The sequence below is a fragment of the Elaeis guineensis genome, chromosome 9 (genome assembly GCF_000442705.2).
Source record: "Elaeis guineensis isolate ETL-2024a chromosome 9, EG11, whole genome shotgun sequence".
NCBI classification, from domain to species: domain Eukaryota; kingdom Viridiplantae; phylum Streptophyta; class Magnoliopsida; order Arecales; family Arecaceae; genus Elaeis; species Elaeis guineensis.
This window is the reverse complement of record NC_026001.2, coordinates 97,559,871-97,584,360: the sequence shown is the minus strand read 5'-3', so window position 1 is coordinate 97,584,360 and position 24,490 is coordinate 97,559,871. Positions and strand designations below refer to the sequence as shown.

The window sequence follows — 24,490 nt, the reverse complement described above, 5'->3', positions numbered from 1 at the left end:
TTTGAATGCCAAACCCAACCTAAACAGAGGTTGTAAGTATATTATTTTTGTACTTATTTATTTAAAACACATAACTAATTTTTTTTCTTATATATTTTTCATAAGTTGAAACAATCATAAAATGAATGCTCTAACTAAAACAAAAACAACCTCTCAAGTTTAAATCAGAAAGAGTTAAAATTTTTTGCATCAAATAGGGAATGATCAGACATCTCCATCAACAAAAGAAGTTCCGTCCTAATATGATTCTCAAGTTTTGAGGTTAAGGTGGATGCAGTGGAGGACGTGGAACACAAGAAATCTCATTTCCTATAATTTTCTCTCAACCTAGCAGGCCCCGATGGTTCCGAGGCACGTGATCCATAAATGTAGCTAAAGAACAAAATTTATTTCCCTGGTGTTCGACCTGTTTACCAAGGGCCTGTTTTTGGACCGTGCCCGGCTGCATACAAACTCGATCCGGGCCGACTCGAGAGACCATGAGTACGGATGATGATGATTGCTCGTGGCGCGGTCCAGTCCGAAATCCACATAAGGTGGAAGGCTCGAGAAAACCGGGTAGAATCGGATTACAACCCCGTTCCAGAGTAGATAGCTAGGTCTCGTTGCGAGGGCCAGCGGCGTAGTAGGGCTTTCTTCCTACTCCGCTGAGCCGACCGTCGCCTCTCCGACCGTCTGAATCCTCCTAATCAATTCCGTCTCTCCGTGCAGCAACCTGGAGAGAGAAGAGGACCCAGAAGGGTGGTAGAAATGGGCGGTAGCGGCGGCGGAGAAAGGACGCCGGAGGGTTCGGAGGAGCAGCAGAAGCGGTCGGAGATCTACACGTACGAGGCGCCGTGGCACATCTACGCGATGAACTGGAGCGTCCGGCGGGACAAGAAGTACCGTCTGGCCATCGCGAGCCTCCTGGAGCAGTATCCGAACCGCGTGGAGATCGTCCAGCTGGACGACTCCACCGGTGAGATCCGCTCGGACCCGGCCCTCTCCTTCGAGCACCCCTACCCCCCCACCAAGACCATGTTCGTCCCCGACCGCGACTGCATCCGCCCCGACCTCCTCGCCACCTCCGCCGACTTCCTCCGCCTGTGGCGCATATCATCGGATGACGAAGGCGGCGGCGGCGACGACGACAGGAAGCACAACTCCTCCTCCAAGTCGCCCTCGTCGTCACGCGTTGAGCTCCGGTCCCTCCTCAACGGCAACCGCAACTCCGAGTTCTGCGGGCCTCTGACCTCCTTCGACTGGAACGAGGCCGAGCCGCGCCGCGTGGGCACCTCCTCCATCGACACCACCTGCACCATCTGGGACATCGAACGCGAGGCCGTCGACACCCAGCTCATCGCCCACGACAAGGAGGTCTACGACATCGCCTGGGGCGGCGTCGGCGTTTTCGCCTCCGTCTCCGCCGACGGCTCCGTCCGCGTCTTCGACCTCCGCGACAAGGAGCACTCCACCATCATCTACGAGTCGGCCGACCCCCCCGACACTCCCCTCGTCCGCCTCGGCTGGAACAAGCAGGACCCCCGCTACATGGCCACCATCATCATGGACTCTGCCAAGGTCGTCGTCCTCGACATCCGCTTCCCCACCCTCCCTGTCGTGGAGCTCCACCGCCACCAGGCCAGCGTCAACGCCATCGCCTGGGCCCCCCACAGCTCCTGCCACATCTGCACTGCCGGCGACGACTCTCAGGCCCTCATCTGGGACCTCTCCTCCATGGGCAGCGCCTCGGGAGGCGGCCAGCAGGCCCAGGCCGCTGCCGAGGGCGACCTCGACCCCATTCTCGCCTACACCGCCGGGGCGGAGATCGAGCAGCTGCAGTGGTCCTCCACCCAGCCCGACTGGGTTGCCATCGCCTTCTCCACCAAGCTCCAGATACTCAGGGTTTGAGAAAGAGGCATACGAAAGGAATAAAGACAGGTTCATCTATCCATTGACTATTCTTATCATCTCATCATCTTTTTGCTGATGCTGCTATCAGCGATTTCTCACCTTCAATTAGTCATCCGCTACATATGGGATAGCGTGGGATAAAATAGAAGATTGAGGAGTTTCTTACTTGCTTTAGATTAGGGATGGGCCATAGGCCACCTTGGGTGCTTCTCTACTGGGCGATAGTCTGATCTCCTTATCTTGCTTGCTTGTGATGTAATTTGTAGTTTGTTTAGTTTTTACATTTGGACCTTGGATTGTGGAGTTGAACTGACTTTAATTACATGGGAATACCATTAATTGCTTGTTTGGGGACTCTGCTGTGAGATCTACTTACATTGCTTAGATTGTCGCCCCTTGCTGCTGATGATTGATTGCTGTAGCACATTGTGGTGTTAGTGTTGAATGCTTGGGATTTGATAATGTGTAATATAGTCGCTTTTGTTGTTTGATTTTGTCCTGTTGTTCAGTTTTGTTTGTATTACTGGTACTGTTATTTGATTCTCTTCTTTCAAATGTTAATCTTTCTTGGACTTTATGAACTTGTTCATATGTGAGAATTTGGAGGAATTCCATGTTATGGGTTTGTTGTTGGTCCTTTTGAGTTAATTTGCATACTGATTTGAGCTTTTTGTATATCCTATCATTTGGTAACATTGCATAATAAGATTTTGATCACCATCATTTAAAAGTTATTGATGGTTCACTAAATTTTTCTTTGAAGTTGCAAGGCGAAACTCTACTTATTCAGTAGAGACACTTCCCCTCGAGGGCTAGTTTGGATCAAAGTATCTTAACGAGCATATTCCATCTCCGGAACCCATTGGTAGAGCGACCTCCGCCCCTGTTCAAGTGAAATAACCCAGCCTTCCTTAAGTAAGAACATAAACGAAAGGAAGCGAGTGGAATACGAGTAAGGTTTTGAGGTAATTGAAAAAAGCGAGAAAGCAGTAGCAAGTCACCATCCCATAGGACCTAACCCTCAGTTTGGAAACGCTATTTAGATCAAAGAGTTGATTTAGCTTCAAAAGGTCTAAAGATTGTGAAAAGGTTGATTGTGTTTGTCAAAAACTTTGACCTTGTGGATTTACATCTTCTGAAGAAGTATACTTGGTCTTGAACTTAAGATAAGCCAAAGCCTCCTGAACTTGATCATATTCATGCTTTCAAGGATTGAGGTGGAGACAACAAGGTAGCATCATGCATAAGCCTGGAACTAGACATTGGTTATTTTGGTGATCATGACGGTGAATGAATAGGACTGTCCCATGTGTTTCTTAGGTTTAGCTCTTCTTACAAACTGATCATGATAGAGGAGAAAGTTGGAATTGAAGAAAGAAGAGTTGTAAGGATCTAGAAGTACTAGTAGGTCAAATGATTTTATGAGGCAATATTTAGATAGTACAACTTGTTGATTAATACTAAGTTGAATGAAAAGATATGTTGTGGATGCTTATTTGACGAGATGAAGAGAAACTTAACCTATATGAATAGTCTCTTCCATGTGAAAATAATTATTTAAAGAAAATCAAAATGAGGATTACAGAACACTTTACTTCCACAGGTTGCCAAATACTAGAACTGGATGTAGTTCATGATGGTGACATGATTAATTATCTTTTTCCCCATTGCTTTTTGTGCTGTGTTTTTGCATCTTATCTATTGCTTTGTTGCACTTGCTTCCCCCTGTCCTTTTTGCTTGATATAAATTCTTATGAATTATCAGTGTTTAAGGATTTCTCCAGTTAGGTAACAAATGGAAATTGACTTGACATGGTGGTTTTTCCTTGGTCTGGTGCTTTTAATGTGGTGGTTTGGACCAAGAATTCAAGTCCTGTACCATCCTATATGTTGAGACAGGACCATCCTATCATTGTCTTAGTGTTCCGAATAGCATGTCTTGGCACATCTCCTACCCCAAGTATCGGGATGGATTGGGACGATGGCACATTCCATTCTATAGAAAAAAATAAGACAGCCCCATTCTATGGGATTTAAAACCTTGATTAGGACTAAAATTAGATATTGCATACATGCATTTCATTTGCCACTTAGCAAAAGGTGAAGTGCTAGGAAAATTGTTCTATTAAAAGGTGTTAGGATATAAGGCTGCAACGGATTGCATAGAGGTTGTTCTTTGCCTTCAAAGTATACTTCGAAGAATATTGCTAGAAGTTTACAGTGGTTTGAAAGTCAATGTTGGGGTTGCCTTGATTGTTTTCGTCAAGCCTTGTATTACTCATAGGGCTCAATTGTGACTTACATAGGGTGCTTAGTTGAAAGAGAGATGATCATAGTAAGAAGTTTGATATCCATGCTTTAGGAAAGTGGTTAGTCACTTAGGAGTGGAGCATTGAACTATTTTTGTAAGGGAGAACATTTCATGGTTCCCTCTGGAAGGACTCGCCTTCGCGAACAAGAGAATATCTGTTAGTGTCAGCTATGTGAATTAGATGGTGAAATCATGTTGACTAAGAGATGATTTATAAACTCAAGTTCTTCTCCAAAGCATTGGTACTAACATTGCTTCTAGAAGATGATGCATCCTTTGGTTAGGCTTTTTATCATATATAGGGGGGCTTTTGATGATGTGATGCGTCATATGTGCTCATCTATTGTTGGAGCTCAATAATATTGTGTTTTTGGTAAAATAGATTCTATAGCTTGTAATTAACATAAAGGTTGTGCTTGATGACTTGTGTAAGGTTGGTTCGAGGTTTGATGATACGATCTTGATGCATGTATTGGTTGGGGACTAAGCTACTACAATATCAAAACACCTAGATACTGGCATATGATACAATGTGGCATCTCAATATCATATTGGGACCCTTTTTACTCTTTGCTTTTTTTTTTTTAATGCTCTTTATTGTTCCTTTTTTTTGTTAGGATTAGGTGAGTTTTTTGGCAGAGAAAAAAAAACAGCAAGTTTTAGTGGCAAAAGAAATGGCAGGAGAGGAGATTATAGGGGATTTAGGCTTGGAGGAGGCCAGATCTAAGTTCTCTTCCTCTTCTTCCCTTCTTTATTTCTTTCTTTCTTGTTTCTTCTCTTTGCATTCAAAGTTGATTGCAAAAGGGGGGGAAAGATGCTGAGGGGTTTTATGAGAGCGTTCAGCAAGTATTGAGCGGAACTTCACGGTCTTGGTTTTTATCCCACTTGGCCAAGTCACATCACATTCTAGATGCTTGTTGGCTGGTGCATGTAACACGATGGTTTAGGATACACGTGCTCCTAATTGTATGTCATGAGATAGTAATACCTGTCATGTATAGCTAGATGCATGGCAAATATTTACTTTAAATGTTGTATTTCTTGAGAAAAAAAGGAGATAGTTTGAAATCCTGGCATGAGGTAGGGTGTTCCTGGCCATCCTATTCCTATGAGAAGACGGGAATTGGGATAAGGCAGGACTTTGGAAACCATTCATGCGGTAAAAGAAGAAGAAAAAGAAAAGAAAAACAAGAAAATGAAAGAGAGAAAAGGAGGAAGGGAGAAGAAAAAAAGGAAGGGAGAAGAAAAGGGAGGAAAGAAAGAAAGAAAGAAGAAACTGAAAGGTGAAAGAAGGGAGAAGTGAAAGAAAGAAAGAAGAAACTGAAAGGTGAAAGAAGGGAGAAGTGAAAGAAAGAAACAAAGGAAAGAAGAAAAAGAAGCAAACAAAGAAAGAAAGAAGAAGAGAAAAGAAGAAGGGAGAGATGGAGGGTACCTATAGGATGACCGTTGGAAGTGTGGGGACTCTTAAACCTTACGTATAGGGATGAGGGGACTCTCTCATTCTATTATACACAGACTGATCTTTTCAGAGTCAGTGTTTTTTTTTGGGTTGAATACAAGGGGGAAAGGGTGCTTCCCCCAAGATATTTATTGTGAAGTTAATCTGTACAGCTTTGTGGCCTGTGGTGGATGGGTTATGTACATGGCGGGAGTTGTTTGATGGGACTTCAGATTCAGTGATGTTGATGTTGTGTATAGAGTATAACGTGGGGTCTATGGATTTGAATTGTGACTAGATGATGGAATTCATGGATGTTGATGCTATTGTACAAAGTCTAGACTATAATCTTACGATAACACATTATATTTTATAGATAGCTTTCATATATGTAAAAAATAGTCTATTTATTATCTTGTGACAGTGTCCTATTTTTGAAATATTTATGTATTGCCTAACTTGTATCATGCTGTATACTTAACCTGTATTGGTGTCCATGATTCATCATCACACCTTTATGTGTGTGTATTTGTCAGGGGGTGTGGAGGGGAGTGGTGATATATTTCCTTGGTTTTGTTGAGATTAAAAGTAGTCGATTAAGAATTAGTTTCAGTTGACTGGATGTGAAACCTTGGATGCCGGGCATTCTCTAAATTCATATTTCCTTGGATTTCTAGTTGGATGTTATGGGATTGCCCATTTAGTGATTCAAACTACAAGTGGATTAAACTTTGTTTGCTGACAATGGGCTTAGACTGCAAATACAGTTGAATCTGTACTTCAGACTTCAGTTGCTCTCACAATCTAGGTAGTTGAAAGAGGCATCATTTGTTCCATATTTTCCATCCCTTAAGGCTTCAGCAAATAAGAAATAGATTCTTTTTGGATTTGCACCAACTTGGTATTTGTTATCTGCTGTTTTAGATTTGCTCCATCCTCTGTTCAATCTTGAGGTAAATTTATTCATGGATGTGAATATCTGATCAAAACAAGAGAAATTTTTGGTTCACCTTGTTAATTCCAGAGTCTGCACTTTTGCTAATAATTGAGGTTGACTTATCATTTTGAATCTAAAGTTGGATCATCTTTTAGGGCCTCCGTTGAGATTCTTTTTTTTTTTTTTGTGGGGGAGGAGGGGGGGGTGGGCGGAGGAAGAAGAAAAAGTTGCTCCATGGGATTATTAAACTCATTTTCAGCAGGCATATTAGTTGGCAGAGTGGCATGGTGCATGTAAATTCATAATAGAAATAGATTGGCAATGTATGTTTAAAAAGTAGTTACTTAGATTGGTGCTGTAAAGATATAATTTTTAGCATGAACATTGAGCAAAAAATGGTTTATTTTAAAGATAATGTGGAACAACAATAAGGGAGTTGTTACAGTGCTAGACAGCATTCATGAGTCGATCTACAGAGTGGAACCCGTAGCCTAGTGCAAATTTTCTTGGGGAAAATGTTATTGTTGCTTAGCCCTTAAGAATATAATGTACAGAGGGGAAAGGATAAAGGCACTCTTTGATGGACCAAATCTTTGGAGTCATTTTACTAGAATCTCAGTGGTTGCTATTTATCGGATTCATTAGATTGTTGTGTTACTAATTGGAAGCGTATTGTTCTTCCTATCGATGTTTTGGATGATGTCTTTCAGAGGATGTTGTCTTTCAGTCCTGAGGGAGGAGTCTGGACCTAGGACTCCTGTTTGCAGTCCCGTGCCCTTAAAGAGCTCGGTTTTAGAGGAAGTTTCTTGTTGGAAAACAACCTTGGATGAGGTTTTGGCTTGTGATTGTTAAGAAAAACACACATCAACCAAAATGACATTTGTCTGTGTACTGTAAATAGGAGGACAGAATTGGCTAGCCTCCTTTGGATTACCAGGTCAGTGTATGAGTTTACAGCAGTATCTACAGTATTAAACTCACGTTGGATGTTTTTGAGTAGAATTTCAAGGAAAGTGAACTTGAATGTTTTTAAGTTGGAGTTTTAGATGTTGGATGGTTGTAGAAGTTGGAACAATAGGAAAGAGCTTTGTCTAAATCTTTGTCAAAGTGTCACTGCAAGCGTTATGCTGAATCTCTATGCTTCCCAAGGTTGAGTTCCATAATTGTTCTGGGTTGTTTCCTCGTTATATTGAATATCCCAAAGGTATGGCGTCTTAAGGTTAATTTTATAAAATTTTATATCTCATCGGAATTAGGAGCTATCTGAATTTGACAGAATAGTGTGGGAGGACCATAATGCTGGGATCAAGATTCGAGGTTTCAGCCATTAGTTCAGATGAAGCAAACAAAAACTGACCCTTAAACTCAGCTAATGACTGGTTTCCGTCGAGTATTCTTTTGTATCATTTGATCGGTTCTGGCCAAAGCTGGTGGTGGGTGAATGTTTGCCTTCAACTTATGATATAATCAAATATATGATCAGGCTTAGATCTCAGGAAACAACTTGCTGATGTAAATAATGCAGGAACTATGGTAGTGCACTCAACCAGACCAGAACTGGGGGTCCCCCTGGATGGCCTCTGGATAAAAACTATGGAAGATGTGGCGAGCCTGCACCTTGCACACGTGGACATGGTGCTGCACTCAGCCAAACCAGGAATGGGAATCCCGGTAGATCGCATCTGAATGAACAGGTTCAGGGGAATGACAATCTCTTTTATGGAATTGATGCTTTTATATTATTGCATCCATTGCTCAACTCTTCTGAATGTCCCAACGAGGAAAGATTATTTTTCTTGACAAAAATTTTTTCCTCTTGCTGTGGATATGTACCTCGGTCTCGATTGTGACATTTTTGACTCCTATCGAGCTATAGGAGATGGACGTCCGATAGAAACGTCGATGTGACAGAGACTGACAGATATTTCGTCAGCAGTAGTTCTCAGCTCTTCGGTCTCGGAGGATTTATTCTAGATCGTCCTTGGCCGATCTATTCTAGATCACTTGAAGGACAAGCATCTGCTTCACTTCAGTATCTCGATCTCGGACGATCTATTATAGCTCGGCCGTGGCCGATCTAATCTCATCAGTTTCGTCCCGCCTCAAATTGAGAAAGTCCAGATTGAGTAAAACTTCTTCACGATCGAGCCTTTCATAAAAAAAAAATATCTTTTCTGAATCAATCTATGCTACAAATTTGAAAATCATCGACACTCCGAGATGAATACGACTCAAACTCCTCCCCTATAAATTATGGCTCTAGGATCCTTTAAGGTATGCAATCGACTTTTCGCTTTCTTCTCTCATTGTTTTCCATCTTCTTACATGAGCGTCGGAGGATCTTCACCGGAAAACACCATCTTCAGTGAGGACTTGTTTTGCAGGTGTTCGGACGAAGCTCCAGCGATGGTTTCATTTTTGGCCACATCCATCTCGGTGATCGATCTCAGATGGGGAGATTGGCAACAACACCTCTTTTATGGTATTCTGGGTTGCATAAACACGAAACAACGAGTTTGCATCATTTGATATTGAACAGGCGTGATTAAAGGGGAAGTTCTCGAACTTGCGCCCCAGTTTTTAGAAGCTTACTAGGACAGGGAGGAAACCCAGCCGGAACAAGGATGAGAACCGGGTCGAACCCATGCCACTGGTATCTCATACTAGGGCTTTAGCAATTCAACAGCAAGATGTTGGCAGCCAACAATGTTGATGATATCCTCTCGGTTTCATCGTCTACGTAACCTTCTTCAGCTCTTCAACTTCCTAACAGTCACCAAGAATCCTTCCACAAGCAGATCCATTCTGAAATTTTCCAACTCATAACTATGATGAACTATCCTATCCTCTCGGTTTCATCTTCTACATAACCTTGTTCGGCTTTTCAAGTTCCAAGTAGTCACCAGTAATCTCATGCGGTTTGAGCCAACAATTGTGTATTGCAGGATACCCAGGCGATCCAATTATGGTATCCGCTTTTCCTTGAATGCAATCATCCACAACCTTTTGCAACGTGGCCTCGTCTATTGCTACATGGTGATTAGTCTGCCTTGTGAGGGCACTGGATCGAAGCAAGGCCAATGAATAGAAGATCCAAAACACATCATCATTGGCGGAACGTTACGGTGCCGTTATCTGCGGCATGGACCAATCACCGGGCAGCTGCGGGAGAGAATCCATGGAAAAGGCCATGGAGGCTCTCTTCTGTTTTTTCTGGGCCACAGCCGTCCAACAGAAGCCGTGGGACCAGAAACCCAGCTACCAGGTCCAAAGGCCGCGACCGGTTTTAAAGGCCCAGGCCGACACGCAAGCCCACGTCTCAAGACGGGCATCCAGTCCACTCATATTCGATCGAGGAGTTGTGCCAGCCATACGTTCCTCGACGGGCTGTCCGCAATCTCATCACTCGCCTCTTCTGTTTTCCAATCCCCGCCTCCCAAACCCACTGCTTCCCCACACCACAACCTTTTTTTTCCTTCATTCTCCTATCCTTATATCATATAAGGTCTCTGCTTCTCTTCTGGTGCTGCTGCCTCTCAATCTTCACCTAGAGAGTAGGGATGGCAAAATTGATCCGACCCGATGAGTATGCACCTTATCCAAATCCGAAAAATAGAGTTTGATCGGATTTGAATTCGAGTTTGGGTAAAATCTGAAAATTGTAGCACGGATATGGATAGAATATGGGTAGTGCTGTTTTCTACTCAAATTCAAATCCGAACCCAACCCGAACCTACGAGTGTGGATAATATCCGAATCCATATCCGAACTCATATCCGAATATATATGTTTATAATTCTGTTTTGATAATTCTATTTCGATTGATAATATGTATAAAATTATTTTGATTGTTTATATGTTCTATGTTGAATTGTAATTCTATTTTTATGTTTGATTTCTATAAATCTAGACTTATAAATTATATTTTATATTGAATTGATAATTCTGTTTTGATTGATAATATGCATAAAATTATTTTGGTTGTTTATTTTTTTGGATATGAGATGGAAATTGGTTGGGTATGCGAAAATGAGTTATCCGTGGATATCTCCAAACCCATTAGGTATGAGGATGGATATCTCATTTCTTATCCAATTGGATATCGGATAGGGTTTGGATATAGGGTATTAAGTTTGGATTTGGAGATAAGTGGTATATTATCCGATCTAAATCCTATCCATTGCTATTCTTACAGAGAAGAACACCACCCTCCACCCTCGTGGCTTCGGCTACGCTCTCAATAGCCAATGCTCCTCTTCAGCTCCTCTCTCTAGCCCAATCGATCCAACAAGCCCGAAGCTGGATTAGGAACTCACTAGCCGGTGTTTGATAAGTTGTCCCGATTCTGTACGGTGGTTTATTGGACGCAGGCGAACGGCTGGGGTTTCTTGGAGTTCTCGGGGCTGAGGAGCTCGTCGCTGCCCTTGAGAAAGATCAATACCCAAGATGACTTCCTCTCCGTCATCGCCTTTAAGATCTCTGCGGTGAGCTTCACTGTCCTCCCATTTCCTCCGTTCTTCAAGCTTAATTTTGATCCTTGTTGATTTGAATTCCAGAATCCAATTCGTGCGTCGATCCTATAGCCCTGCTCGCTGCATGGGCTTTTACCATGCTCTCTGAACCATGGATCGCACCGTGGCAACTTAATGGTACCCGGGTGCCTCGATCGACCGGCCGAATTATACCTTGTCCGGCTTCTTGGCGGGGTCCGAACGTTTGCTATCTATATATGGTCTCGAATTGGCTCAGGAGGCTTGGATTGAATCATGGCAGGTCCAGTTCGATAAGAGCTTGGATAGGACGTATTTTGCCTGATCGATATCTGACCAAATTAAGGAACCCGGTCTAGGTGCAGAGTTCCAACCCCTTTATCGATCAACTTCACATTATCATGCATCTTGAAATTGTTTCCAGTCAAAAATATCAACAATATTGGAAACACTGAAATAGGCTACCAGTCATTTACAGATATAGTTGTTTACTGCGTATTTGATGACTATTTCCTTGGCAATTGGCACGTAATCAGTCGATAACAAAGTTACTGTAAGATCATGGTTTATCTATGATATGTTAAAAAATTAATTACTATGTCGAATATTCTTGTTCACTTATTCTTATTGCTTCTGATTGTTGATTTGTTATTTGCCTTGTCTTCTGAAACCAAAATACTTCCACTAGCATTGCCATTTAAACACCACCAGATTCCGCCACCGATCTTGTAATCTAGAAAGCTAGCTTACCATGCTAGTATCACCTTTCCATTCCCATCATCGTCTACATCTTTTTATTTCTTTTGTTTCCTTTTTTTTTTGATAAGAAATTCTTTTGTTTACAAACACGTCTTCATTATTACTATAGCCTTGGACACTATTTTGTTTCTAACATGTCATTGCCTTCTTCCGAACTCTGCTCCTCCATTCAACTCTGTAGCTGGAAATGACCACCTAATCTCGTCATCAATTTGCCTATGGGAGCATTCTAACCTCCAATATTTACATCTTCAAAAGCTTTTCTTATTTTGAGAAATAAGGAAGAGCCTAAGCCCCACCTACCTTCGTGCATTACCCCACAGTTTTCGTTGTTGCTTGTTTGTTGCTCAGGACAAGTAGAACCGCCCAGCCTTGCCCCAACTAATCATAAATTCTCATCAACCATTACAGTGCTATCTAAAGCTGCCCCCCCCCTTTTTTTTTATCGCCCCGAAAAATTTGGGATCGAAAACCAGCCAAATCCAGTCGGCATTTGGTCTATTTTTATGCATCCTGAGCCATGAGCTTGGGCTTAGGTCAGTGGCATACTTTCATCGATCGATCTCTCCGGACCCTCCAATCCGTTGATCAAGACCTTTCCTCATTTCTAGGTCCAAACTGGCTCACTTGCGGTCATATATGGACTGCATGGACTCGAACGAAATCAGATCCCAGAGGAATAAAGATAAGAAAGAAAAAAGAGATTCATATCGGCAGGTGAATGAGTGTAGGTTGGAAGAGGGAGAGGTGGGTGCCGGAAGGGGCCGGCGGAGGCGAAGATAAAGGTGGCTATCAAAGGGTTCGGGCGGAACTTTTTGCGGTGCTGGCACGGGCGCAAGGAGTCCCCATTTGACGTGGTGGCCATCAACGACCCCGGCGGCGTCAAGCAGGCCTCCCACCTCCTCAAATACGACTCCACCCTCGGCATCTTCGAGGCCGACGTCAAGCCCGCCGGTGATGCCGCCATCTCCGTCGACGGCAAGGTCATCCAGGTCGTCACCAACCGCAACCCACTGGATCTCCCATGGAACTAAGTCACATATACAATATATATATATATATATATATATATGATGTAGTTAGTCTTTGATGGTGCATGGTGATCGATGCATGTCACCGATGATGAAATTGATCGACCCGACCAATTAATAAATCTATACAACATATACATATAACGCAGGGAGCTGGGCATCGAGCTGGTGATCAAGGGGACGGGGGTGTTCGTGGAAAGGGAAGGGGCGGGGAAGAACATCCAGGCGGCCGGGGGCGCAGATGGTGCTGATCATGGCCCGGGGAAGGGGACATCCCCACCTACGTGGTGGGCGTCAACGCCGAGACCTACAACCCCGACGAGCCCATCATCAGCAACGCCTCCTGCACCACCAACTGCCTCTCCCCTTTCGTCAAGGTACTCGACCAAAAGTTCGGTACGTATAAACTGCTAATTCCATTCACTTTCACATCAAGCTGCTTTTTTTTTTAAGGCTTTAACGGGACTCTTCGTTATAATGGTCTATTTCTTGTGAAAACCTTAGAGACAACATGAAGAATCATGACCACAGAAGTATCATATATATATATTTTGCTGGCTGGCTTCTTCATCATTTAATTATGTAGTACTCTAAATATGGATGGCCTCTCTAACAAGAACGAATGCCCCAGCTACGGGTACCATTGATTTATTTCCAATTATTGACCTATGATCATCATATAGTCTCTCATTAAAGAATGTCGGGTCACCCCAAGAAGCTGAGAATCCACGTTGCCATGCTACTAAGCAAGCTGATATTATCACCATCCTTATCCTATACTGTCGAACCTCGAGGTTGTCTTCCTTGTATCTTCATCCAAAAGAAATCAGGCATCCAGCACTCCATTGCCTTTCGTAGGGTACCTCTGAATATCAATAATCTACACCTTTTATGGTAGATCTGTATCTCAATGATGATCTGCTCACATACTCAAATTTCTAGTAGCACAAATCCTTCTTGGAGTAGCAATGTGCTCAACCTGCATTCACTCTTGAGTCTGATACATTGGATCTTCTAAGGGCTTCTTGGCCTACAATCCTCTAGGAATTGTGGGTTTCACCCAATACAACTATCTAAATGAGCACTTCCATATAGTGCTTTGAAGAAAAACACTAGTATTTGATGAAAACATGACACCAAAAGGCATAAGCACTTCTTTTTATGCTTGTTGGGTATACTTTTGCGATTGCACCATCTCTTCTCTTGTTGGAACTTTAGCATTTATTATAGTTAACATTTTCAAATTCAAAATTTTAATTGTGTTTTAGTCTCCTTCACTGCTTATGCTTTTGTTGATTGTATGCAATATTGTTAATATCTTTCATGTTTCACATCTCGAAGTCTGTAGTTAGATGGTCCTGAGCTTGTTTGCATGCATGTGCGCATGTATGTGTGTATATCCATATGTGTGTGTTGAGAGAGGCGTAGGCTAGGATTGGATTGAATGGATTTCTACCCAAATCTAATCATATCTTGATTGGATTATGAAAATCCTACCTCGAACATCCAAGATATTGGATGTATTCTTTGACCTCTAAACAACTTATGTATAAAAAATCATATAATTTAGAGAATACTAGCATATAAATCAAGTAGTCGAGAATTGAACAATTTAAATAACATGAAACAATGTATATATTTTAACCACTTGATGCATTAACTATGAATCTCCAAATCTCATGATTTTTGGTATTTGGGCAAAATTTAGAAGCAGTAAATCGTATCTAATGGCGTGGATCAACGCTGTGAAACTCCTATCATCCAAGTAATATTTGACTGAATCTCAGTGGAAATCTGCTCAATCAGATCCACAGCCTCCTCTCCCCCAATTTGGGAATGAATCTCGTGCATATCTTTAATCGATTTCCATTCTTTCTTTGCGAAAACTTTGTGGTCGAACCTTTTGAAAACCATGACAGGCATCATCAAGGGAACCATGACGACTACCCACTCTTACACCGGTGACCAACGGCTGCTGGATGCAAGCCATCGTGACCTCCGACGTGCGCGAGCAGCTGCCCTCAACATCGTCCCCACATCCACCGGTGCTGCCAAAGCTGTGGCCTTGGTCCTCCCCACCCTTAAGGGCAAGCTCAATGAAATCGCCCTTCGAGTCCCCACTCCTAACGTCTCTGTTGTTGACCTTGTCGTTCAAGTTTCGAAGAAGATCCTCGCTGAAGAGATCAATGCTGCTTTCCGGGACAGTGCAGAGAAGGAGTTAAGAGGCATTCTCTCCGTGTGCGATGAGCCTCTTGTGTCCGTGGATTTCCGTTGCAGCGATGTGTCATCCACTGTAGATTCGTCGCTGACCATGGTTATGGGCGACGACATGGTTAAGGTGATCGCATGGTATGACAATGAATGGGGTTACTCACAGAGGGTGGTAGATTTGGCTGACATTGTTGCAAACAACTGGAAGTGATTGTCTTGATGGTTGGAACAGTGTTGCCTTGTAATTTTTTGTTTCCTCCATTTTAATCTTCTTCTTTATTTATTTATTTATTTATTTTTTTCGGAACACTGTAATGAGAACTAAAACCTTTTTGATTTTCTATTGTATTATCACTGCATAATTTTCTCATCCAGTATCATAAATATGTATCATATAAACTCAATTTTGATTTATTTAAGAATTTCATGAAAGCTTGATGGATTCTGATTAGCGTTACAAGGTTTATTTTGGTTTTGATTTTTGATTTGTCTTTTTTGTACGAGTTCATGTATACATGATTTACTAGATAAGTTACAGCATTTCTAGCTAGCAAATCTAATGATTTGGTATCTTTTGAGTTGTATGATGGTATTAATTCAAGCAGTAGTTCCAAGTTTACATTGATTGTATGGATATCTTTTGGTGTTGTACACACAATTCCTTGTGATGAACTTCTGCCAATTAAAACTTCTCCTCCATTAGGTCTATCTCCAACTGCAATTCCTCCATCACAGAATAATTATGGGACGGTGAGTGGTGACGTAGCACAAATCCGACCCTATTAGAGTTGACGGCTAATGGAAATAGAACTCTCGAAACGAGGGAAGGGATAGAGCACCGCTGTTCAAGGTATTTGCAGTGATGGCAATCTTCTCAGCATCTGTAGTCTGTGACTTTTGACCATGACGAATGGTACCTTGATAAATTTGATTTGCAAATCCAGTTATCTTGCGGTAGAAACTTTTCGAATCAAATTAAGAATTTCTGTTGACACGGTTTTGAACCAAGTTATTGTGTGTGACAAAATTTTCAAGTGCTGCGGATGCAGTCTGAGGTTTCATGTTCATTGTGCCCCAGGAATCAAAACACCGTCCCGTTGATTTGTGTAATTTTGTCGACTCTGGAGTTTGTGATCGATTATAAGTCGTAGAAGTTCATGAGGCCTTGGGCTACAGCTTGACTGGGCTAAGCCGACCATGCGATCCTCTTTCGGGTTGTCCTGGGTCAGTTTGTTTATGGATTCTTCCCAACTCTGTGGGTTCATTCATTTGTTGAATGACAAACTGGGCGGAGGTTGGCCAAGTTTTCTGTACCATTACGAGTTTTCCTTTTTTTTTTTTTTTTTGAAAAAAAAAAGAAGAAAAAACTATCTTCCGCAGGGCAGAAGAGAAACAATTATAACTGTACCATGACGAGGAGCTGGAATTCTTAATATGACGTTATGATGAGACTCAAAATTATCCATCCTGCACCTTTAAATGGAGCTTTTATTTTTACACAATCACTGTGCCTCATTATCAAGAGGACGATTTTGGAATGATTTGAAAATTTAAAGGATTATTTTGTAAATTTCAAAAATGAGGAGATATATATGAGAATCATTCGAACTTGAGATGATCGAACTGTATTTTCTTTTTTTTCATTTTTGATTTACAAATAGTTTAACAACTACGTACTCAAGAATGGTTTATTCCCAGAAATTTATAAATAATCTCAAAAGTTCCCGTAATTTGGAATTTTTGGTTCTATTGTTACTAAGAACGTGAAAAAGGGGCATCCGATGGAACCTCCTATTATTCCATATGGCTTATATGATTCTTTGTTTGTGGAGTGCAGCACAAAACATTTATTTCTATCCACATGAAAACCAACACGAACATTTGTGGGTATACAAATTTAGAAAGTACTAGCAAGGAAAAGAAGAAAAACGAAAAGAAATTTACAGTGCAAGCTGGTACGTCAATTACGTTCCTAGCCAGCCGATTCAGACATAAGAGTGTAAATTAAAAATTCCAAACATTTTGGAAGCTCGCGAGAATTCCAGCCGGGGAGGCGCTGGCTCCTGAAAGCTCCCACCGTCGGGGGCCCACGAAACATTTACAACAGCGATTTGGATGGATCCTCACGAGGCCTGCGCCCGCGGCCGGTCGGCGTTTCACGTCGTTGTCACTCGACCGGCCGGGACTTTGATATTTCCGTGCGGGCGCCCAGCGATCGACCGTGGCCCCCGCCTCCCTTGTATCCATCCGCGGATTCAAGTCATCTGGGCTACGTGATTTAACGGGTCTTAAAGGAGAAGGAGAGCCCATGGACCATCGATGGCCTCTGTCCTCCATCCCTCTTGGCTCCCGTCCGTTGCGACCTGTGACCTGACATGCCGTGGTGGTCCCGATTATGACAGGAGCAAATTTATTGCAGTTAGTCCACGCAACCAAACAAACCGTTGGGGGCCCATCGGATCCTAGCCTTTTCAGCTGCCGGGACAAGAGTCCTTGCCTTGGGGCCAGGCCACTCTATATACATCGAGCATATTTGGCCCGTCTACTTGGAGGAGCTATACCGACTTCATTGGATTTGTCCTGCTCTTCTCTCTCTCTCTCTCTCTCTTTTGGCGAGGTAATTCACTCTTTCACCTCGAGTTTAAGGGTGATGGCCCACCTATATGGCAGAATGATGCTGCTAATCCTGCTACCTCCTTGCTGTATCTTGAAAATTCAATGTGATGGTTGTTGGACTTCAAATTTTGCGGTTTGCTTCGATAATGGCTGCTAATTCTTCTGTTAGAGGATATATATGTGTCGGCAATCAAGATTGTTAGAACGATACCTATCTGGCTGCGATGCCAATATATAATCACCGGAGTATATATCGTCATGACGCCTGTGAGAATTGTGAAGTGAAGTTTATCCTGCGGCCTACATTCGATCGGCAGGAGAAAACTTGAAGTCCATGTCAAGTCATCCTCAGAACAAAATCCGGGAAGAAATAGATGGGGTGAAGATCGCCAAATTAATATATAATTTTTTTATTCACGTCTGTTGAGCGGTCCTCGAGTTAACAGGGACCGGATTTATGTTGCTTTGTCCCTTTATAGAATAACAACCCATCAATCAAGCCACATCTTTGGACTCATTACCGGAGGAGGGTAAAAGATTTGGTTTATAGGATCTTGGATCGTAGTGGAGTTACCCATGACTAAATAGTACTTAGTAGCGAGGGGAGGCCTGATGTCGATGAGAAAGAAGCCATCAATCAGCCCAAAAGTCCGGCCAACAATTCCTAGCTAGAAGACAGATGAGGTGTGCTTTGATTTGCATGGTTGTCCCGAGGGAGATGCATCTGTTGAGCGACAGTGCTCCTCCGTGCCCTCTCTTCTCTTCTCTTCTCTTCTCTTCTCTTCTGGATCGAAAGGACAAAGTAGAATGGAGTTGCAACGTCGAGAGTGGCAGAAAGGGTTGCTGCATCACGTGCGTACGCACCAGAACCTATTACTCCTGTTTTTTCTATTGAGTGGTCTACTGCATGTCCTTCCTTTTCTTTTGAGGCTTTTGGTACTGGTTTCAAGAGAAGGCAGGCAGCTGAGTCGGACCTATTCAATGGCCGAGCACTTGCTTCTTTGCATCTATTCGACAGGTGGGTAAAGACTGGAATGGCTTGTGATGAATCCATCCTAGGGCAGCAGCATCTCAAAACCTGCCTCCCCGCGATAAAGCTGCTGCCAACTTGCAGAGTCCCACGCAACATGTCAGCAATCCCATCATGTTTTAGCGTTTGGGCCACTAAAATCCCACTTAGATTCAGACACCGGGAAACCAACATGGGTAGATGGATGGATTCCAAGAAAGAAATATAGAGCAGCTGTTGCGGGGAGCATCTTTCGCTCCAAGATACATCAAATTAAAAGTGGGGCACCTTGAAAGTTGAAAAATCCTACATCCCCTACTCCCTTTTCCTTCTTAAATCCAATTCTCCTTTTAGTTGAGAGGGCCCACGCCTTCCCCTGGGAATGGTTAAGATCTTCAACTCTATAATCTTTGGAGAATATGCCGCCCATGTGGGCACCCAACACCCTGCTTACATTGGCCATGACTCCATATTGAAAGAATTACATGCGACAATGACTCGAGATGATGGATGCCTCTTTTCAGAAAATCTCCGCCCATCTCATACATCGTTGTAATCATTATGCAAGGAGAATTCCATGAGATATAACTATTTAATCCCATCTCGCAATGGCAGAGGGAGGGAAGACCCCATATTTGTCAAAGATTTGGTTGAGCAAAAGCCAATCACAGCCATTAAAGGTTGTTGCCTTGAAGGCATGAAAGGGCATTCCTCTTTTTCTTTTTCCTCACTTGTGGGTCCACCAAAAGCACCCAAATAGGAGGTGCAATCCCCTAAAATTGGGTGAGATTGGGACATCCTACATTCCAATACAAGCAAGCCTTGCAGACCTGGGAAGGGGAGAAAAAGTGATTAATTTTATGGACAAGGTTGTGAGATTCCAGGGAGACCTTTGTATTTATTTTTGGAGCCTTCTTGGCAGCACCACCAGGGGAGCCAGTAAAGAAGACCGACACTCTGGCCTGGTTCCCTATGGCCGGAAACCTTAGAAAAGAAACAAAACATAAAGCAGGACAATTCAGCAGATATAAACGGATATCTCCCGCGCGAAAGAAAGATTCACCTTGCATCACGCAGATCAATCGTTGGATCGTGTCATAGTCTCTTCGAGATTTGTTTAAAGTGTTTTGCGAACTGTGCAGAATATGATCAAACGGTTAATGTTGCAAAAAAAAAAAAAAAAAGGTCATGCACGAGAAAGTTGCAACCCGAACCCCAACCAAAGAGCCGAAGCATTTGTTAAGGTTTGTGTCCCCACTCTCAAATCAAAATACAACCCTTGCCCCGATGGTTCAGGGTGTTGGGTGGTTGGTGTGTCTGTAGTACCATCATAAATAAAATTATTTCCAATTAACATTATATAGATAAATAGATAGGTAGATAAGTTCATGATATGCATTTTCGTGGCTTCACAGCTTTTTTATTTCCCATTCATAAAATGCACAGAACCGCATTTTCACCACCTCATCAACATTCATTTGATAACCCCCCGGCATTGGGAGACACTATTAAAACCTTCTCAAAAAATTAGAAAATCTCAACTGAACTTTAATTATTTTTTAATACATATTGTTGAATACATATCCTACTAAATCTATAAAATTATTTTAATATCCTGACAAGATTGATATATATTAATATATATATATATATATATATATATATATATATATATATATATATATATATATATATATATATAAAGTGTGAGTGTGTGTAATAAAATTTTTGGCAAACCACTATAGATATTGTTGGGTATAAAATACCCCCCACCTGAAGTTTATGACAGGAGTGACCCTCCGGGATTCTACCGACGTCCGATTTTCGACGACATCTTTCCGAACCTCTCCGGCGGTCGAGCCTCCACAACATTCTCAAGCTTTGCCGACGGATAAACCCCCACTAGTGTAGGCCAGATTCTCCATGACGGGCGGACTCCACCCAAGTTTCGGCGGTGGTCGACCACCTGCTAGACTTCATCCGGACTCCTACGGGAGCCGGACTTCGTTCCCGACTTCAACTGCAGATAGACTTCATCCGGACTCCTACGGGAGCCGGACTTCGTCCCCGACTTCAACAGCAGGAAGACTTCATCCGGACTCCTACGGGAGCCGGACTTCGTCCCCGACTTCAACTGCAGGTAGACTTCATCCGGACTCTTACGGAAGCCGGACTTCGTCCCCGACTTCAACAGCAGGAAGAATTCATCCGGACTCCTACGGGAGCCGGACTTCGTCCCCGACTCCGGCTGCAGGAAGACTTCATCCGGACTCCTACGGGAGCCGGACTTCGTCCCCGACTTCAACTGCAGGTAGACTTCATCCGGATTCCTACGGGAGCCGGACTTCATCCCCGACTTCAACAGCAGGAAGACTTCATCCGGACTCCTACGGGAGCCGGATTTCATCCCCGATTCTGGCTGCAGGAAGACTTCATCCGGACCCCTATGGGAGCCGGACTTCATCCCCGACTTCAACTGCAGGAAGACTTTGTCCGGGCTCCCATGGGAGCCGGACTTCCGTCCTGAACTCCTGTTGCAGGTAGACCTCACCCCGAACTCCTACAAGGGTCAGACTCCGAGCCTCTACTGCAAGCGACCCACTCTGAGTTTCCACTACAAATGATCTACTTCAAATTTCTACCACGAGCGGTCCGTGCCGGATTCCCACCGTAAGCCTTCATCGAGCTTCCATTATGGATGAATTCCTTTCGAATTTCTGTTGCAGACAGGACTTGGCCGAGATTCCTCGACAAATGATCCCCATCCGGACTTCTACGGAGATCGGACTCCGACCGAACTTCTATAAGCGGGCAAATACCGTGCTCACAGAATCCAGCAGCTGGACCCCTCCGGCGGATGAACCTCTCCAGCACCATCCGACATCCACCGCCGGTCGACCCTCTACCGAAGTATGCGCAAAATCGGACTGCGTCTGCGGAAAGCCTCTGACCGAGCTCCTACGGCAAGTGGTCCTCACCTGCAGCCTTAACGCCCAAGGCACCCAACAGGATTTGCAACATCCGAGCTCCTCTCAGATGGATAGCTACCTCTCTCCACCAGGCACCTCAACCGAACTTCGGCCGATAGGCCCGGACCCCCTGGCAGGCCACAGTAATGGCCACGACTCTGCTCCACTTCCTGCGACGAATCCCACGCGGCTCCATCACTCCCTGGCAGACCACAGTAATGGCCACGACTCTGCTCCACTTCCTGCGATGGATACCGCATGGCTCCTCCATCTTCTGGCAAGTCGCGACAACAAACGCCGCTCCACTCCCCGCAACAGACTCCACGTGGCAGGTCCCTGTGATGGCCACGATTCCACTCCACTACTCTTCACAACAAACTCCTCCTGACCCCGAGCGGCCCACTGCCAGACGGTTACAAACATCGCTATCAGTCTGTTGCACCCTCCGCCTATAAAAGGGAGACCCCAGATACGTTATTCTCTAAGCTCTAATTTCTATCTCAAAAACTCTGCTAAAATTTTCGTTCGAGTACTCCATTCTTGTTGAGGCAGAGAACTGACTTGAACGTCGGAGGGTTTTGTCGGAGCAACCCCAATTCCGGTTTAGACTTTTTTTGTAGGTTCCGACGGCGACCGCGACTCCCACGACTCCAGCTTCTCCGACGCAGGTGGATTTTTGTACCAATAGGATTGGCGCTAGAGGAAGGGTGTGTCTTCGCAGTACCCTTGTTCTTAAAGGAGTGCTCAACGAGACCACCTCCGGTCATCTTTTCCGACATCCTCTCCTTCTTCCCCCACTAGGTCTTCGCCCGATGCCTCCCCGCAAAGCATCCACACGGCGATCCATGGCCTCCGCGGCCAGATCTCAGGCTCCGGCCTCACCTCCAGTTTCCCAGCCTCCTCCTCCTCCTCCGGCAACGGCGGTTGGCGCGGAGCAATTCGACCTACTGGTTCAGCAGGTCAGAGGCCTCACTGAAGCTGTGCAGGCCATACAGCAGCAGCAGCCGCAGGCATCAGTGCGACTGGAGAGAGCATCGCAAGAACTCCAAAATCCGACGGTAGGATGGGCCACTTGGGCCAGCCGCCCCATCTTTCCCGGAAAGACGAATCCGAGGGTGGAGAGCCCTCAGTCAGATCACGATTTCATCCCTGGAAGATCTCTACCTCCATTCTGCCAGAAGACCCTCGAGACCCGTAGTCGAGAGGATTTTCTGGACCAGAGGCTCCATGAGATGAACCGACGGATCGAAGAACTCCGCCACGCTCCCCCCGCTTATGGTGAGGATATTTGTACTGACCCTCCTTTTTCTCAAATGATCAAGCAGGAACCGATCCCGCCGAACTTCAAGCTCCCTGAGTTTGAAAGCTACGATGAGACTTCGGACCCAGTTGACCACTTGAAGGTCTTCCAGACAATGATGCTGCTTCATGGTGCGCCCGACGCCATCCTGTGCCGAGCTTTTCCATCCACCTTGAAGGGAGCGGCGAGAAACTGCTACTCGGTGTTGAAGTCGGGTACCATCTTTTCCTTTGATCAGATGAGCCACCAGTTTGTGGCTCATTTTGTTAGCAGCCGGCATCCCCGAAAGGGTTCGGAGTCCCTCATCAACATCAAGCAGAGGGAGGGGGAGTCCATTCGGGCTTACGTCAACCATTTCAATGTCACCGTGTTGGAGGTCCGGAACTTGGACCAATCGGTCGTGATAGCCGCTCTAAAAGGCGGCCTTCAGAAGAACGACCTTCTATTCTCCCTGGAAAAAAAGTACCCCAGGGATTTTGCTGATTTGTTGGCTCGGGCCGAGGGGTACGTCCGAGCAGAAGAAGCCTTCAAGATGAAGGATGAGGAGACCGCGAGAGAGCGGCAGGCGGGAGACTCGAGTAAGCCCGCAGTCGAGAAAGGGGTGAGAGAAGCTCGATCGCATTCTCGAACTCCCCCCGGGCACAAGCATGCCCAGACTCCTCCCCGAGCGCGCAGACAGAGAAGCCCAGAGCGCCGGGTCTGCCGGGGGTCTCCCCCAGGGAGATTCCGCCGCTATGCCCCCCTCAACGCATCGAAAACCCAGGTGCTGATGGAAGTCAGAGAGCAGCTCCCAAGGCCAGAAAGGATGCGCACGCACCTCGAGAAGCGCAATCCTAATAAGTTCTGCCTCTACCATCGTGACCACGGCCACGACACGGAGGAATGCATTCAGCTTCGAGACAAGATCGAGGAGCTCATCAGACGAGATCGGCTCGACAGGTTCATTCGACGCCGGCCTGAGGGTAGAGAGGATCGACCAAGGAAACTGCCGCAGCCTGAACTGTCGAGGAGGGAAGAGCAGCCCGAAGATCGGCCTCCAATTGGGATCATCAACTCCGTCTCTGGAGGACCTTGACAGGAAGCAGACCTTCTACAGCCTTGGGATTTGAAAAACTTGTAAATGTATTGCGAACGATCCCGCTTTAAATCAAGATTCCTTTCAGACTTGCACATCTTTTCCTTTTTGGCATAGACTTGTAACGACAGGGGACGACCCCTTCGGACAATGAAAATAAATCCTAATGTGGGCAAAGTTGAAAGTCCGATTATTTTTAGATCGGATGGGGGGAGAGGCCACACAGTGCCCATATACGCCCCCACAGCCATGTTAGGGACAGGAGGAGAACCTCGCCCTAACATGAGCAAGGTCGAAGGTCCGATTATTTTTAGATCGGATGGGGGGAGAGGCCACACAGCGCCCATATACGCCCCCATAGCCATATTAGAGACAGGAGGAGAACCTCGCCCTAACATGAGCAAGGTCGAAGGCCCGATTACTTGTAGATCGGATGGGGGGAGAGGCCATA

The 24,490-nt window shown here is 44.6% G+C and overlaps 2 protein-coding genes across 2 annotated transcripts; both read left to right on the top strand.

The window, feature by feature from the left end:
- The first annotated feature begins 557 nt into the window (after positions 1-557).
- Positions 558-2,247, top strand: LOC105050992 (WD repeat-containing protein LWD1). The gene has a single exon (XM_010931232.4). The coding sequence runs from the start codon at positions 751-753 to the stop codon at positions 1,888-1,890; it is 1,140 nt and encodes a 379-aa protein (XP_010929534.1). The 5' UTR covers positions 558-750; the 3' UTR covers positions 1,891-2,247.
- Positions 2,248-9,769: 7,522 nt separating this feature from the next.
- Positions 9,770-15,432, top strand: LOC105050991 (glyceraldehyde-3-phosphate dehydrogenase A, chloroplastic). Its single transcript, XM_073243045.1, is given in 6 exon segments — positions 9,770-9,844; positions 10,899-11,063; positions 12,560-12,862; positions 13,013-13,090; positions 13,093-13,255; positions 14,779-15,432. Coding segments are annotated over 6 exon segments (1,287 nt in total). The 3' UTR covers positions 15,282-15,432.
- Positions 15,433-24,490: the final 9,058 nt, after the last annotated feature.